Source organism: Scatophagus argus, chromosome 15, assembly GCF_020382885.2.
Source record: "Scatophagus argus isolate fScaArg1 chromosome 15, fScaArg1.pri, whole genome shotgun sequence".
Lineage (NCBI taxonomy): Eukaryota > Metazoa > Chordata > Actinopteri > Scatophagidae > Scatophagus > Scatophagus argus.
This window is the reverse complement of record NC_058507.1, coordinates 20,273,690-20,290,436: the sequence shown is the minus strand read 5'-3', so window position 1 is coordinate 20,290,436 and position 16,747 is coordinate 20,273,690. Positions and strand designations below refer to the sequence as shown.

The 16,747-nt window shown below is 39.5% G+C and overlaps 1 protein-coding gene across 2 annotated transcripts in view; it reads right to left on the bottom strand.

Annotated features, from left to right (window-relative positions):
- Positions 1 to 10,678: 10,678 nt before the first annotated feature.
- Positions 10,679 to 16,747, bottom strand: part of adck1 (aarF domain containing kinase 1) — a 75,991-nt gene continuing 69,922 nt past the window's right edge. For both annotated transcript variants that reach the window (XM_046412358.1, XM_046412360.1), the window contains exon 12: positions 10,679 to 13,324. In XM_046412358.1, coding sequence (XP_046268314.1) covers positions 13,165 to 13,324 — 160 coding nt within the window. In that variant the 3' untranslated portion in view covers positions 10,679 to 13,164. The remainder of the gene's footprint in view (positions 13,325 to 16,747) is intronic.

Genomic DNA, 16,747 nt, shown 5'->3' with positions numbered 1-16,747 from the left:
TCAGATCTATCAGCCCTCACCTGCTGTCATGAGCTTTGGGTGATCACCATTGCCTCTTTGTATTGAAGAGATATGGTTCAGGCATCTGGCAGGGATGCTTTCTGAACATCTCTAGACACATTGAAAGAGTGACAAACCATCTTCAGAGAACAATTTCACCTTTTCCACACATTTCATTCGTCGTTTCATCATTTTGATAGTTGAAATTTGTTGAGCACAGTCATGATCCCTGGGCAATGAACATTTTTGATTTTAATGACCCCCACAGCCTCCTGAACCACAAGTCCCAAAAATATAAGATGTGAATCCCTCCTGGTGAGGTTGTAAGATTAGAAAAATGATCTCAGTTGTTGTTTGTTCCATCCAACACAGTACACAGAATGTTAATGTGTTTGTCTTAGTCCTGTTATAGACTGACAGCCTGTGCAAGGTGTTTGCTGGACATAAATCATGAATAGAAATGAGCCCATAGTGAAAACGGATGGATGGTGGATTGAGGACTCAGTCTGCTGTCCAAATGCTGCCCTTCTGCAAAAGTTTAAATTGATTCAATTTATTGTTGAGAAAATGTCTTCGCATAGATTTTTCTCTCTCACTCACTCACTCACTCACTACTCTTTCCAGTCCTATCTCCCGTTTCAATTATCTAACCACATGCTGAACATGTACATGCTGATGCATATATAGCCACAAACTGAGCCATTACATAAACTCTAAGCTCTGAGTGGATGTTTTCGGAGGATGGAAACATCTTCTTTGCAAAGAATAGTTGCCCTTAGAGAGAGATATTTTACAGCAGGGGATGGAGCGCCAAGGGATAGAGATGGTAATAAAGATAAGGTAAAATAAAGAGAGGAAGGGAGAGGGTTAGGATTTTTACTGCCCTCAAACAGTATATATCCTAAGGGCACAAGGGCAGGGAGTGGGTGCCACCAAAGTGCTATTGATCACATCACTGTGTTATCTTCTCTTCTTCAGAGTATATATAAGTCATGGCTTACTGCAGGAAGTATTAAAGTGTGTGTGTGCGTGTGTGTGTGTGCGTGCGTCACAATGGGTATCAGCTGCTTGGGTGGGTGGGTGAAACACATAATTGACAGAAGCAGCTTGACATGCCAATGACCTGCAGTGTCAAGCTATTGAGCTGCTCCATAATGCAGAGTGATTACGCAGCAATGTTAATTCACTCCTGCAAGTCCAGTGCTAACAGTGTCACCCTGCACTCACACACATACAACCTCACAAAGCCTCTGAGGTTTTCAATGTTAGCTCACTCTAGTCAAACACTGAACCCTGCTGAGGATAAGCATTTCTTAATATATGACCCCCTGTCTACATATTCACAAATTCTAAAAACCAGTACGGACACCAGCATTTGCATTAGGAATGTTTTATCAAACATGCTTCATCACAGAACCCTAGTGGCGTTTCTTAGTAAGCGTCATCAATCAACCACAGTATGAGGGCTAAAGATTTGCTCATTACAGTGCTCATAAGTTGCCATAGTTACCCCTGCAGCCCTCTAAGAATTGCCATCTTGACGTGATGACAAGGTTTGTGTATTCCTGATGTTGGGAACGATTGCAGGTGGGGGCAACAGCTGCTAGTAGGGTCTGCCATTGCAAATTGGTGAGGAGTCAAACATAGACCAATGCACAGAACCCAAACACATCATGTTTAATATGGACTTAATATGGACAACGCTACCACCCAAACACAAAGGTCCAACCAGTTGAGCAGACCTTTACTCAAAGGACCTGGAATGTTTGTTTATTCAGAGCTGCCCAGCGTGAAGGAGCCCGTCAAGCTCATGAATTCTTCCAAAATATTAAGTGTTAGCCTACACAAAGCCGATAACGGAAAATCATATGTCGATCCTACTTAGAAACATTTGAAAACATACAAAGATTTATGCAAAAAACTAAGAAATTCATTTTAGATGGCTCATTTTTGAAAGGACATCTGTTCACAGTCAAGCACTTGAACAACGTAAAAACACTTAAATTCCTTCTTATTCATCCTGTTTTCAAGTGACAAACAACAAAACTGCATCACAGCCTATATCTTCTCATCTGAACAAATCATTGTTCTGTCCAACAAACAAAAACATAGCCACATGCAGGTCATGGACAACAGGTGTGCTGTGTCATCAGCCATGTCGACATTTAAAATGTGTGATCGCTGAAAAGGTTATAGACGGCAGACGGTTCTTCTTAATTTGCCACACAGCCAACTGTGACTGGATGGACTCGGTTGACACAGTTGTTTACATCACCAAGTGATAGTCTGTTACACCTTGACTCACTCACCTCCCGCCTCTGCGATTTGTGTTTCAGTAGTCAAGTTCACAATAAAGCTGATCTCATTTACATGTTCTCGCTGTTTCTTGTCTATGAAGATTACAAACAAGTATGAAATAAGCTCATAAATACTACAGGTCAGCTGGCAGCCATTCCTACACTGTGCTTTGTTGATAATATACTTATTTTATAATCATGATATGGTCTGACAGAGTCAACATTACAATAACAATGAAAGGCTCTTTTGTGTGTTAAACATTTAAAATGAACAAGCACAAAGAAATTTAGAGGTGACTAGTTGCCTTCAGAACCTTACTGGCACACACAGACCCCGACCCTCACCAGACTGGCTCACATCATCATTTGTTAAAAGCTGTTACTGTTTATCTCGTGCACACTGAAACACCATGATGGCATTTTAAGATTTACACAATCCAAAGGCCGCTTTGGAAAAGCTCCAGTTCTGGGGTAAAAATAAAAAAAGAAGCTGTCTTAACCTGGATCTAGCACTGCAATGCAGACAGAAAGATGCATTTAATTTAACAGGCTTGGTGTGTATTCTGTATTCAGTATATACACACTCTGAGACAACATAAGATTCTGAGGCTCCAAATAAACTTCTTGCTCACCATTGCAGAGACCCATGTCAGTCTGGTCTCAGCCTTGTCTTTGCTTTGTGAAGAGCAAGAAAGTCCAGACATGGAGGAGGCTGGGGTGGTCAATGGGTCCAACAAAAGTAGGCCCTTCAATCAGGTGACTACTGTTTGTGTAGGTGAAACCAGAAAGTAAAGCAAAAGTAAATGTTGACCTATTTCAACTTACATGTCTGTAACTTAAGCAGGTTCGATGATGATATTTGATGCCTAAACGTAAACAAGTCCTTTTTCTGCCTAAATCTTAACAAAACTGCAACCTTTCGCCACGTGATACCAAAAACAGACCACGTGACAAAAGTCACCTAACTTGGACCAGTTCTGCCCGTCAAAGATTCATAAAAGGCAGACAACGTTAAATGACGTGCAAAAGGATCTCAAAACGAGCGAAATCTTCCTTAAAGGGTCATGCTATTTATTTATACCATGGCTGACAACACCATGCACCTTTGTTGCAGTGATAGCATGTCTACTGTCATTTTCACGACGCATAACAGTCAGGACACGAATAGTGATTCTCTGTGCAGCAACTCACTACAATCAAAATAATGCTATATTGATGTCACTGTGAATTTAAAACCAGTCATGAGGATTTCTCAGATATATGTGAGACATTTTGGTATGGTTTGTCTCCCCGCTAGCCGAAATGGACTCAAGATGAGGAAAAGAATAAAAGGGAGAGGAAGGCCAAATGAGACGATAGAGTTTCAGGTTCGATCGTTTTCTTTTGTCCCATTTTATCAGTCTCTCTGCCAAAGACCGCTGTCTCAGCATATTGATTAAACATTCTCTCTTGTGCCGGAGAGGTAGAGATTGTCTCTGAGAGGCCGCATGGCTGAAATATCAACAATCACTACTGAAAGTCAGAGAGGTGACTGAGAGCAGTCACATGGTGAAGAATATTGTTCTCATGCAGGAATGAGAAAACACTCAGGTCACTTCTAGTTTTTTTTCCTCATTCGTAACGTTCCTGTTCTGGAAAGGAGTGAAAGCAAGACACAACACAGCTGTTGGCATAGAGCATGTTAAAGAAGTAAAGTATCTATTAGTGGCAATGCAAGATTAATAATAATATGATGATGGTGGAATAAGATAAACACCTGTACCTCCTGTCCAAGACTCCAAAAGGAATCCCTAACTCTCTCCAGGTTTGCTTCCTCAGTCCTCTCTGCCTCAACTGCAGTGAGCATCACAACACCCAGAGTGACGAACGGCAATAATGGGAAGAATAGATTTTTTTGTATAAAATGATGGCTACATGTCAACTACTTTGAAGCTAAAATGATAAGTGATAAGTCCTCAGGAGGCTTGTAATTTAAGCTTTTAAGCTTTTGTTTGTGCCGGTGTTTGCCTCCACAGATGGTGTGTTTGAGGTACAGTTAAATAAAAAGGAAATGTTTCCCTCAGACTTCACTGCATCAGAATATCCTAGTCAGAGCACATGTGTAGAGAGCACTAAAGGTTCTGTCCTGTCCTATCCTGTCATATACTCTGCATTCTCTTTAATTTCATATTCTTAGCAAAAAGCTGCAATTTCAAGAATAATGTGTTTATTTTGTTTTTCTTTTCTTTTCTTTGCTCATGATCAGGCTGGAGAAATGCCTTTCACCCTTGCTTTTCTTCGGAATCTCTAGAACGAATTCTTCTTTTATGGATAGCCTCAAAATGTCAAGAGACACAGAAGAAGGTCCCACACACTCCCTGCAGCTGCCTTAACTCCATTCTGATTTAAAGCCAGGTTTACATTTTGTTTGAGACTTTTTGTGAGTGCTTTGTGTTCGGTTATGGAATTATTGTAAACCACAATGACATTTGCCTAGATGCATTACCTGTTCGAAAATCATGAGACATCTAGATGTAAACATTTCAACTTATTTCAAAAACTGGAAACAAAAATTGATTCAATGCTCATTTGCAAACCAAAGGGGATTTTGGTGTTACGAAAAAAATCAAAAATCAATCAAAAACATGACCAACCTGTGAAATGGGCTGATGCTCCGACCTCTCACCTGAGGCCGGGTCAAACACATGGTGGCATTCATGTCTGTCAGATGTTGTTTGTGGAACTAAATATAACATGAAGTCTTTCTGCAAGACGTTGGAACAATTGAGCCAATTCTCAATCTGTATTATCTTACATAACAAAAGCCTCACAATGGCGACACCAAGGAACACTCCTAAATGCCACAAACCATTCGTGGCTTGCAAACGTGTGGCATGAATGTGCTCCTGGACTAGAACAGAAAGTTAAGCAGGGTTTGTAGCTGTTTCGCCACAAATGCATTATGACTTTGTGCACGTTGGCGCCCCACCACATGAAGCTGAAGGCCCTTTTTATTTTTTTTATTTTTTCCACCCCTGCCTTTTAGACAGTCAAAAGACAAGTTTTGTGCAGACAGAGGTATCTGGGAGCAACACTCACTGTAGCTTGCTTTACAGTAATGAACATTGATGAAAAGCTTTGATTTTTTTTCTTTTTTTAAATGGGAGGACAGAAGTGAGCTGAAATGTAGTTTTGAAATCAATTCAACAACCTTTTCCAATAAACAGCAAGTGTTTTATTGATTAATTCTACTATAAATTTTATATCAAACAAAGTGCATCACATCTGTCATGCTGTAGGCAGACCACAGTGACTGGTATATTGGATTTTTAATTTGAGGAAAATATCAACTTCAGTGTAACTAAGAAAACATTACATCATCAAGGGCTAAGTGAGGGAAGAAAAGAAACACTTACCCTGTACAGACTTCAGCAACGAGCGAAGCCGAGCGGGGGTCTGTGCTGTGTTGTGAACACTGTGGGCCAATCAGCTGTGACAAGGATACTGCTGTGGTCCACGCCATGGGGAGTCAGCCAACACACACGGCACAATCAGATTTATCCACTCATTACCTGAACATGATTCAAGTTAGTTTTACTGACAAATTTAATTGCAAAAACAGAGATTTTGCAGTTTTATTAACTTACTACCTGCACACACAGGACCCATATGCTGCCACATACCACACCTGCTTAATTGTTAGAGGGGTTTGATGCCTTGCTCAAGGGTGCCTCGAAAGCACCAGTCCACACTTCATATTGTGGTATGTGCCAGACCTCAACCTGACACTCTTCAACCTCCATAGAACGAACTACCGCCGCCCCCAGTCGCTGCATGAAGGGCGTGGCAGGTGCAGCTACACCCAGTCACAGGACAGGTTTAATTTCTGATTGATTCACAAGATGTAAAACAATACAGCAAAATTAAGGCTGATAACATTCTTAAAAGCTTAGCAATATTATACCTTGCTGCAAGTAAAAAAAAAAAAGATTGCACCCACCCTAATTAATCACTGACATAATTAACCTTCCAACTGGGAGGCACAATAAGTGAACCTACTGTAATCAGAAACAGTCCCAGTGTTGTTGTGGCTCTCACCTTGCAAAAATGCTCACCATGGATCTTTGAGCTTCAATAAAGTGCGCATGGCTTTTCTGTAATTTAATAACATTCACATTACAGCTGTGACTGCCAGCTACGATTCTCCATTCTATAATTATAATAAAAAATATTTGATGCCCACAGTGGCGGAAGAGAGGCTGAGTGGACTGATCCAATTATGCACTTAGAATGAATGAGCAGAAAAGTTGGACCTGGGGCAGATTGTGTTAGACTTCATGAAGTGATTGTAAAAGAACTGAAAGACCATTTGATTTATGTAGCTTAATAATGCATGTAGTAGTCTTTTTTTCACTTTTTTAATTTTATTATTTTTTATAAGCTTTCTATTTTACAATATTTAAATTTTACTTACCTATTTTTTGGTAGCAGGGACAAAGAAGAAGAAGAAGAAAGACAGGGAAAGAATTTCACTGCACATTGTACCATGTAAGATTGTGTGTGTGAGACAAATAAACCAATCTTGTATCTTGTATCTTGTCTCTGCTTGGTCCATACAACTTATTATTTATTCTTATTTATTATTATTTCATGATGTAGTGTCCTTTTCTGGGTAACTTTAGTGAGGCTTTGCCAAAAAGCCGGTTGTAAATTTGGAATCATAGTCTACTGTATGCATTGACTGCAAAGTGTCCATCAGTAACAATAGTTTGGTGTGGACATAAGGGCCCAGACTGAAGTTGTTCCACTAGTGTTTGTAACACAAGTAATAGTGTGAATAATACAACTAGGCTTTGCTTTTCAACGTTTTGTCCATTGCTGTGCACTCTGGAATTATTTTTTGGTGCACAATATGAATGCGCACATACAGAACACCAAATATATTTGTCTTAACACATTTACTGAAGATACTTTGACTACACAGTTTGAGCATATGACCTTTCATCCTCCTCCAGACCGCTTCCACAGAGGGAGGGATGGAGAGAGGGCCTGTCAAAATGTTCGTTCTTTCTCTTTCTTAGGGAAAAGGAGAGAGCTGCTCTTATTAGCCATGGCAGCCCTGGGTGGCTCTGTGCGATAAAGATGGATGGTCCTCCTGTGGGTAACACACACACACACACACACACATGCTCAAAGGCGTGTGCACACACACACACACACACACACACCAAGACTATTCTACACACCTAATCACACTCTATCAGACACACACCATGTTGAAAAAACACTTAGGCTACTACTCTGGGAAACAGTGGAAGCAGGTTGTGTGTTGATGATGATGAAAGTATATATTTTATCACCAAAACAGGTGTTTTTATTAGTATTTAAAAAAAAAAAAAGGAAGGAAAAAAGCAACAGTGTGTATTTTGAGTGGACATGTAGTTTGGTAATTCGGGTCAAAAACATATTCATGAATTCACTGCATGGCTGTAGAAAATGTGTCCATCACGTGTAGAAGATATGCCAACAAAACTGAAACTAATTTAAATTCACCTGACGGGGCATTGCAAATAAGCACACACACTATCCTGTTAAAATACCTATTACACTCGCTTGGATGTCCAACTTGTGGCTGTGAAATACTTTCCTGCTTTTGGACATTTTTTTTTTTTTTTTTGCAATTATGCACCCTGGCTGGATGAACTGCATAGACAGGCAAATTATCAACAGCCTGAGTGAGTGTGTCTGCGAGATTGGCTGCTGCAGGGATTATAGCATGTGAGGGCTGGAAATGAAAGGCTGATATTCAGGGTCTGGGCTGAATTTCAGAAAAAATAAAAATGAAAGGATACAAGTTAAAAGCCGTTTATTTCATTTTGTCTATGCGTAGACACACTGTGGTCATGTTCTGCCTTGGCCTATCCCTGAGCTAATTAATCACACAGAGTTTGACAATGTTGGTTGGTTGGTCCTGCACTTAAGTTCAGAATGATACGTTTGATGGACTGCTGTGAAATTAAGTACATTCATGTTTTCAATAACATGATCCCTTTTTTCTATTGGTCGTATACCTATAAAGCTAATGACAATCAAGTCAACCTCAACTATAGATAAAAGAGTGAGCATGGTAAACATTATACATGCTAAAAATTAGCATGTTAACATTGTCATTGTGAACATTTTAGCATGCTGTCGACGTTAGCCCAAAAGCACCCAAGTGCAGCTTCACAGAGCTGCTAGTGTGGCTCTAAACTTTTGAACTGGATTTAAACATCTGTGTTAAGGCATTATATCTTATATCTATATCTATCTTATATATCTACTGGCTCTTCTCTTTTTTAGTTACATGTAAATCTTTACACTGCAGACCTTTATGTCACCAGAGAGTCACTCTATGAATGAATGAACCTAAATGCAGCCTAGAGGCTTGTGATCGGAGGGTCGCCGGTTCGATTCCCCCACCGGACGGGCAGGAAAAATTTGGGTGTGGGTGATTAATGTGAAAAAAATGCCCCCCCCCCTCCATTAGCCAGCTGATGTTCCCATGAGCAAGGCACTTAACCCCTCCTGTGTGTGTTTCACTGCAGGTAATTTGCAGGGTGTTGCATGTGTGTGTTCAACTAAGGATGGGTCAAATGCAGAAGACAAATTCAGTGTGTGTATGTAAACATATATATACTGTCAATAAAGCTGATTCTTCTTCTTCTTAATTCCACAGAGGATATCAGAGGAAAATAGATGCCATGTAAATTACGGATGGGCATGAGAACTCAATTTGAATGTCAGTATTTGTTCAAGGCGTGCTCATATTTTTTTTTTAATACAATATAAAACTAAACTGACTGCTCTACATTAATTAGCATTGGAGTAAGCACAGTTATGTAACTGCTGTCTATCTGCAGTAGCAAAAACGATAGCTGCGCACTTTAATGCTCAATGTTTTCACTCAGACATCACTTAGTCTAAAAATACAGCAGGAATAAGAGTGACTTTTGGAAGTTTTTTTGGAAGCAAACTACGTAACGTTAAACTTGCGTATCATAGAACATTTAGTATGATGACTGACGATTTGCGCATTAATCACAGAAGAAGAGAGAAAGCAGAAAACAGAGGAGTCAGCCTCTTATCACCTCATAAGCTAGCAGTGTTAGCATGTACTGTTGTGATGCCACCAGAGCACAGAAGATTAGTGAGCTCATCCAAATGTGGTGACTGGAGATATGCTGTAGTGAAGCTTTGTCTGCAAGCTTGTGATATTTGTTGAGGCAAAGAACAGACTACCATCCTAGTGAACAGCAGCTATGCATGAGGAAAGCACTGTGCTGACAAGGCAGGTAGCACCACTGACAGTGGTGTTTAAGGTGTGTCTCCAGCTGGCTGCTAGAGTTCATTTCTTAGCTTGGATTTGTTTATTGGAAGTACTTGATATATATGCCAAGACACATTCTTCTGGTTACAACAGCACGGATTCCTAGCAAAAGAGCGCAGGCAGACCAGCCTGTCTGCAGGGCTGTGAAGAGGAACAAACACACACACACAGAAGTCCGACCTTTACTGCCATAGCCACAGGTTATACTCTCAAAGTTTCTTCATTTCACTGATGTTCTTTTTAATGTTTTGTCACAATTTGACATTTTGTTACCTCTTGTTTTGTATCGTTCAGAGCTTTCCTGGGGGATATTTGAGTTTGCAAATGTTTGCAATATCCGTGCACAGATATGTTGTCATATGTTGTCTTCGTCAAGTTACACATGCCATCTCAGCATACTGGACTTCTGTACATTAGCTCTCACCCACATGGTGCAGGTGGTCTACTCTTACCCGCTGGGTGAGTCGTGGTTCTCCAATTCATATTTGCAACAGTGCTGTTCCTATTAACAGAGAACCTTCTTTCCAGTTAGCATACAGTAAAATGTGGACTGTAGAATGGATTACAAGTGTCTACTTTGTGAGAAAGTGAGTAACCAGTGTGTTTTCATTCATAGATTACAGACCGTTGGGAACTTATGAGTAGCTTTAAACATGTTAACTGACTAAAAGAGAGGTGCAATAATGACACTATACACTTCATTTCTTCCATTTTTTTTACTTCCTTTTAATCAATTTATTATTAAATGATGAAACATTCAACCACTACCTTCTTATTCCAACTGACAGGAAGTGGCTGGATCTGATACAACCAAATAGAAATAATACAATAGAAATCATAAGATGTCACCATTTTAACAAAGATTAAAGCTAAACTATACTACAGGAAATAAAAAGAAAATAAATAAAAACATTGACTCAGTGCTTCCACGCTGATTTTATGCTATTATTTTGGAGCACTCATATAGTATCTATTGCCTGGAGAGAAGAGATATGGCCTCTGAGATTATTAAGGTGAATGTGTTGGCCTGGCAGGTACAGGTAGTCATTTCTCATGTTATTCATGTTTATAAATGTGTATTTTGTAGCTGCATAGCACAAGGTTACATAAACTGTGTTGAACCAACCTTGACTTAAAAACTGGTTGCAGAAGAAGAAAATTCCATCTTGTTGGTAAGTAGCTTCTATGTGGAACCTTTGCTAAACCACAAGGCCTCTTTTCTTTTTCACAATTACATCTCATTGTGTTTCTGCACAAAATAGCTGCTGCAGTCAGAGGACACTGAAGAAACAGAAGGAGCTAAAGGGAGTGATGAAGAGCAGATATGTCATTTGTCATATTCTGCCTACTTAGTTAAAACTGAAACTGGTGCTGCATCTGAAATAGCTCCATTGTTCATTCAATTTCTCTGTCCTACATAATTAGCACTTAATAGTTTACCCCAAATCTACTACTCATTTTACAATATCTCAGAACAATAAATCAGGATGCACTACGTTATGGGTTTGAGGCAGAAAGTAGTGTGCATGCCCTCGACAGCACATTCCATTGTTTCACTGAGGAATTTGTAAAGCACTATTACAGTGCAAACACTGTACCTGTTCTGACAGGAAAAAAATGACAGGTGTTAATATAGCGCCTTAGGCAGAAAATAGGGAGTGAATTTACACTCATCAGCAAATTCTTTTCACATTACTCTCAACTACTGCTACAGCACTGCTCTGTATTGTGGCAAACCTGTACCTGTAAGTACTGTGATACGGTATGGTAGGTCCATAAACTGTCTGAGGTGCAAGCAGTAGCTCATGCAGTACTGCTTTTGGAAAACTGACTGACAGAATGATTCCAGGCAACTTTACACAGACCAAGAAAGCACACTTAATGATAACATATTTGTCACTTTGTCATGCTGGATTCATGTGTTTTCATCCCCTTGTGAAAGCATCATAACTCTAACCAAGCAACAGAACTTTGACTGTAAAGTCAAGCCTTCAGTGTTGCTGAAAGTTGTCAATAGCTGCCTACTATGACTGTGTGTAAAAAGACTTCTGACTCCCATTCAAATGAACGACCATTTGGTATGATATTGTGACCTTCTTCTGAAGTGGTGCAAACAAACACAGCCACATTAACTTTTTCTTCACTGAATGGACAAAACAGGCTCTGAGGTATAAATGGTTGAGGAGCAGGAATGAATCCGTAGTCCATGGTCAGAAACACAATCAGGATTGCACTCAAGATAAGTTTTGCAGTGACAAAGAACGTCTTCTCATATTTCATATTATTCTTCTCCATATGAGGTTAGTATCTGGATTTTGGCAGCCTTCATCATCTGGTACATGGTGTGTGTGAATTTGTCTCTTTGGCTGGCTGTGTTACTAAGTGATCTCGTATCTGGCTACTTCACTGCTTTACAGTTCTGCTCGTTAACTTTCATTTGGTTCGTTTCAACCTTTACTGTTGCATTACTGGGTTTTTTTTTTTAAGTTGTATGATGTTATTTAGGGCTGTCTGTACAGCGTTATGTTTATGATGACACAAACAGTTGTTGTGTGTGTTTGAGATCTATAAGCTTGGTTAAAGGGTTGCATGGTAATTTCTTGGAGATCCTATTATCTCAAGATCATGACGAACTGAGAACCGACTATACTCTTGTGATTTTAGAAATCCTGGTACCTCGTGTAATAATGCTGTATGCTTTAATAACTAAATTGCTAGCTATATCACAAACATATTAAGTCCTTGTATCATATTATTTTGGGATGTTCAACAATCTTACCCTGGTTAAGACTAAAAGATGTAGCTCAGATTTTTGGGAATTATGATTTTTTTTTTTCCAAAAGCAAGATGAGAGGATGGATATCAATCTCATGTCAGGACGTGACTAGCGTAGCTCACTGAACAGTGGAAATCAGGGGAAACTACTAGTCTGACTGTGTCTTCTGCCTCTTTAAAATATCAACACTACTGTCCCCCCTGAAGCTCACTTATAAAAAACATTGCAACTCAGTAACTGACCTGTGCTAAAACAGAAAAATAAAAAAAACAAAAAACAAACAAACAAACAACTATGTGCTGAAACCATTTCTTGACAAACTACACTTGATCTGCCTGCCCCATGCTTCTCCACAACTTCTTTAGCTATAAAGGAGGATGACAGATCCGATAAGTGAGCGAGTTTGCCTCAGATGAGTGAGTTTTGGTTTTGGTCTCAGTATGGTATGATGTAAATACTGTATATGGGGTAATGGCTCAAGTCAATCTCTCCTGGACAGACAGTCAAAGTTGTGATCTTGAGGTAAAAGATCTAAAAAAAAAAAATTCAGCAGCCACATCTACTCCTGGTGCCAGCATCTTGTATCCTTGTATGTGTCCATGGAGTTACAAACTGTGTCATCAAGATAAGTGTACATTTGTGTGTATGAGCACATATTCAGAATGTTTACCGTATTATAAGCCCCTGAAGAACCAACAGTTGCAGCATGTCGTTGATATTCCAGTGTGATGTCCAGATGTTTCTCAATGCACAAATGACAGCAGAGCAGTGATCCATTGAGCCAACATGGAGCCCTTCGCCCACAGGAGCAGTTCATACACTGTGAGTCTCCACAGGTTGAGAAATTCCACCAGAGTGATGTGCAGACGTCTGCTCCTGGACTGAGCCTTACTCCTCTTGTGCCTGTCAGCCAGAGCAGCAGCAGCAGCAGCAGCAGCAGAAGAAGAAAAGAGTCAGGTACAATTTGAATTTGAAGGTCATCAAGTTATCTTACAAATGTTCTTGAGTTCTGCAACAACTTGCTAATAAAAACACATAACACACATATGAAATATCCATGCAAAGGCTACATTCAATGAGAGACATCCATGTGCTTGGTACATTTCAGTAGAAGAAAGGTTAGAGGATTCAACCTCTTGGAAACATGAATATAAGTAGGGATTCAATGTTAGTAACATGTCTCTAGGGCTATGTCATTGCAGACTGAAATATCTCAACAAAGACAGAATGGATTAGCTTGAAATTTACAACAAATATTCATGCTGTCACTAGGATGAAGCATTGTGAGTTTGCTGAATGTGCACTGATTGAACAGATGGAAAACTATTTTCTTGCCAGTATCCAGATTTTTAACATGATGCACAGCATTGCACTGGAAAAGGGGTCAAAATTTGGTGTCAGGTTTCCATCACTGCTGATCAGAGCTTGAGCCAATAAAGACTCAATATTTGACCCAGGAATGATGCAGAATGAACCCCTTCCCACTAAAGACAAAAGCCTGATTTTAGTGAGCGTTAATGGATTTTTGTCCAGTGCCAAAGAGGTATTAGTTTTGCATTGGACTGATGTGCTGATCAAGGTCAATATGCACACAAACTTCACAGAAATCTATGAATGAAGGTGCTGATATATGGACTGATATTTGGCTGGAGTGATGTGTCATAACATTTATGTTCAATTTGAATTAGGATAGAGTAGTCTGAGACTGGCAGAGGCCCCCCTTAACCATTAATTATGAACACAATACATTTAGGTATTTCGATTCAAGAGATCTAGTATTGTGTATGTTGACTCCTTGCCACTGTACACCTAAATGGAACAAGGCCATCATTAATGGTAGTGGTTACACCTGTGCTTTTCCTGCTATGACAAGTTAAAGATCTAAGAGCAGCCACTGATTAGTTCCTCTTCAGTGGCTGCAGGTGTGCTAATCAGTGAAACAGGCTTCTCTAGTGGTTGGTTAGAATAACACACAGAGAAGCACTGCGCAAAACCTTGATGATAGCAGTCTGATCGTTACACATATGGTGCCAAATTTCCACCTACAGCCAGCCTCATTTACAGCCTGTATTCAGAGCCCAGTTCTGTTGCTCCCTCAGTTCATACTTCCTTTTAAGGGATCCTTCAACCAAATCCACCAAAATCATATTTTCAGAGTCTTCAACAATTTCATTTTTAGAGAGTGGACATCTTTTACTAAATTGAATGACTCCCCAGAAATATCAGCATTAGTATTTTGGGAAACAGCAAAAGGAGTTCTAAGGGGCCACATTATTTTGGACTCCACATGCAAGAAAAGAAGGAACAAGGAATACAACAGCAACCTGAACGTAAACTGAAATAGCTCAAAGTCCAACATTCCCATAGTTACACATTGTGCAAATAATAAAAGTGAATAATTTGGAGAAAAATGAAAAAAAAAACAAACAATTTATATTTAATCGCTCATTAATGAAATGAAACCTCCTGACCTTCCTTACTTACTGACCTAACACACACTCATAAGTGGCACACAAAAGCAACTGTGTGTAAATTTACTTTTTGTCTCTCATTATTATAGAGTATTATTATCATTATAGATGGGGACTGGGTGACTCTTACTAAAACTGCATTTAAATTTACAGCATGTACCTATTCTCATAGAGCAGGCTCACTCTGAATGGTCTGGGGAAGGCACCACAGGGATCCAACTGGACAATGGGCAAAACCCCTCTTAAGGATTTAGGGTGGGCCCAACAAATATTTCGAAAGTAATATGAAGAAGCCTCTTGGATGAGAGGTGAAACATCTTCAAGAACTTCAAGCACATTCAGTTGCCTCTTGATTGATTCTGCAATCTGTGTTTTATGTTTAACTGTCCCATTTGGGGCCCTTTGGTTACTTTATCTCAGTATGTCAGTATGGCCCTTTGGAAAAAAACGATGTCCAGGAGGACTGGAGCCTATCTACAAAAGGAAACAGAAGGAAACAGGGTATTCTCTGGATGGGTCAACAGTCTGTCACAGGGTGATTACTTATAGACAGTCATTCAAATTTACACCTACAGGAATTTTCAGTTGACTTGACCTTCACGTCTCTTTTCAAGATACTCCTGGTGCAGTCAGAAAACAGGAGGAAAAATGCATGCATACCCAGGGTCAGCATGCACACTCTGAGTGTGATAGAAAGGCCCTGGCCAGCAGACAGATAATTGCCTCCATCTACTTCATCTTGCATTTAGAAATATCCAGAACATAAAAAAGGTGCTAGATGCCTCAGAGGGCCTACTTTTAGCTGCACATGAACACAGCGTGAGTGGCAGAAATGGTTTTCCTACAGTGAAACAGAGCTACGGTGGGTACAAAATGCTGGAGATGAACTGTGAGAATGAGGCGGCACCGCAGGATCCCCTGGTACCTGTATTGCAATACCCATGGTACTATCCAGTTGGTTAATATTTTATAAGATGTGCTTATTCAGACAAGCTCTACCACTGTCAGCACCATGACACCAGGGAAGGTAAAGTGTGTCCAGAGCCCTGTCCTTCATCCATCAGCTGAGAGCTGAAGTGACAGCCCAACTCTCTCCTCTCCTACTATTGGCAAAATTCAGTTTCTCTTCCAAAGCCACTTACTTGTCAGCTTAGTTTGTCTTTAGTTCTGATGGAATTCTTTTCTCACCATTACTACTAGATATGCACAGAGTCATACAGTCAATATGTTTTATAACAGATTTTCTTAATTTAATTAATTTAATTTATAATTAAAAATTAAAATGATAACAGACAGTAATTCTTAATTTGGTATACAGGAACACAATGAAATCTCTTTAAAGAATAATAACCTGACAATAGTCAAAAACTATGTTGATGCAAAATTATGGTCTTTATTGATACAACCAGGGCTGCTTAAGTCAGACATTTAAAAATTCTAAACATAGAATGAAGTGGAATTTGACTTTTTAATTACAGTAGAAATAAAATCAATATATCTTACTTCTCCCCCCAACACTTCACACCACAAAACTTCCTGATTTGCCAGCTGTGTGTTTATGGAATGTATAAACCCCAGCTGTTACCTCTTAAGCCACCATTCAGGTCCTATAAATTTTCAGCCCGGAAAAAACCTTCCATTTTATGACTTATGTGGCCAAACATTTAAAAAATAAATAAATAAAAAAAATAAAAAAATCTAATAAGTTTACCCCAGTTTTCCTCCTTCATACAGCAGATACATGGTTTCATGCAGATTCATGGTTTCCTCCTCAATCAACAATATCCAGACTTCAAATAAAAAAAGGTCATATAGCTATTGAAAATTTTACCTATCTTTTCATACAGTCCTTATT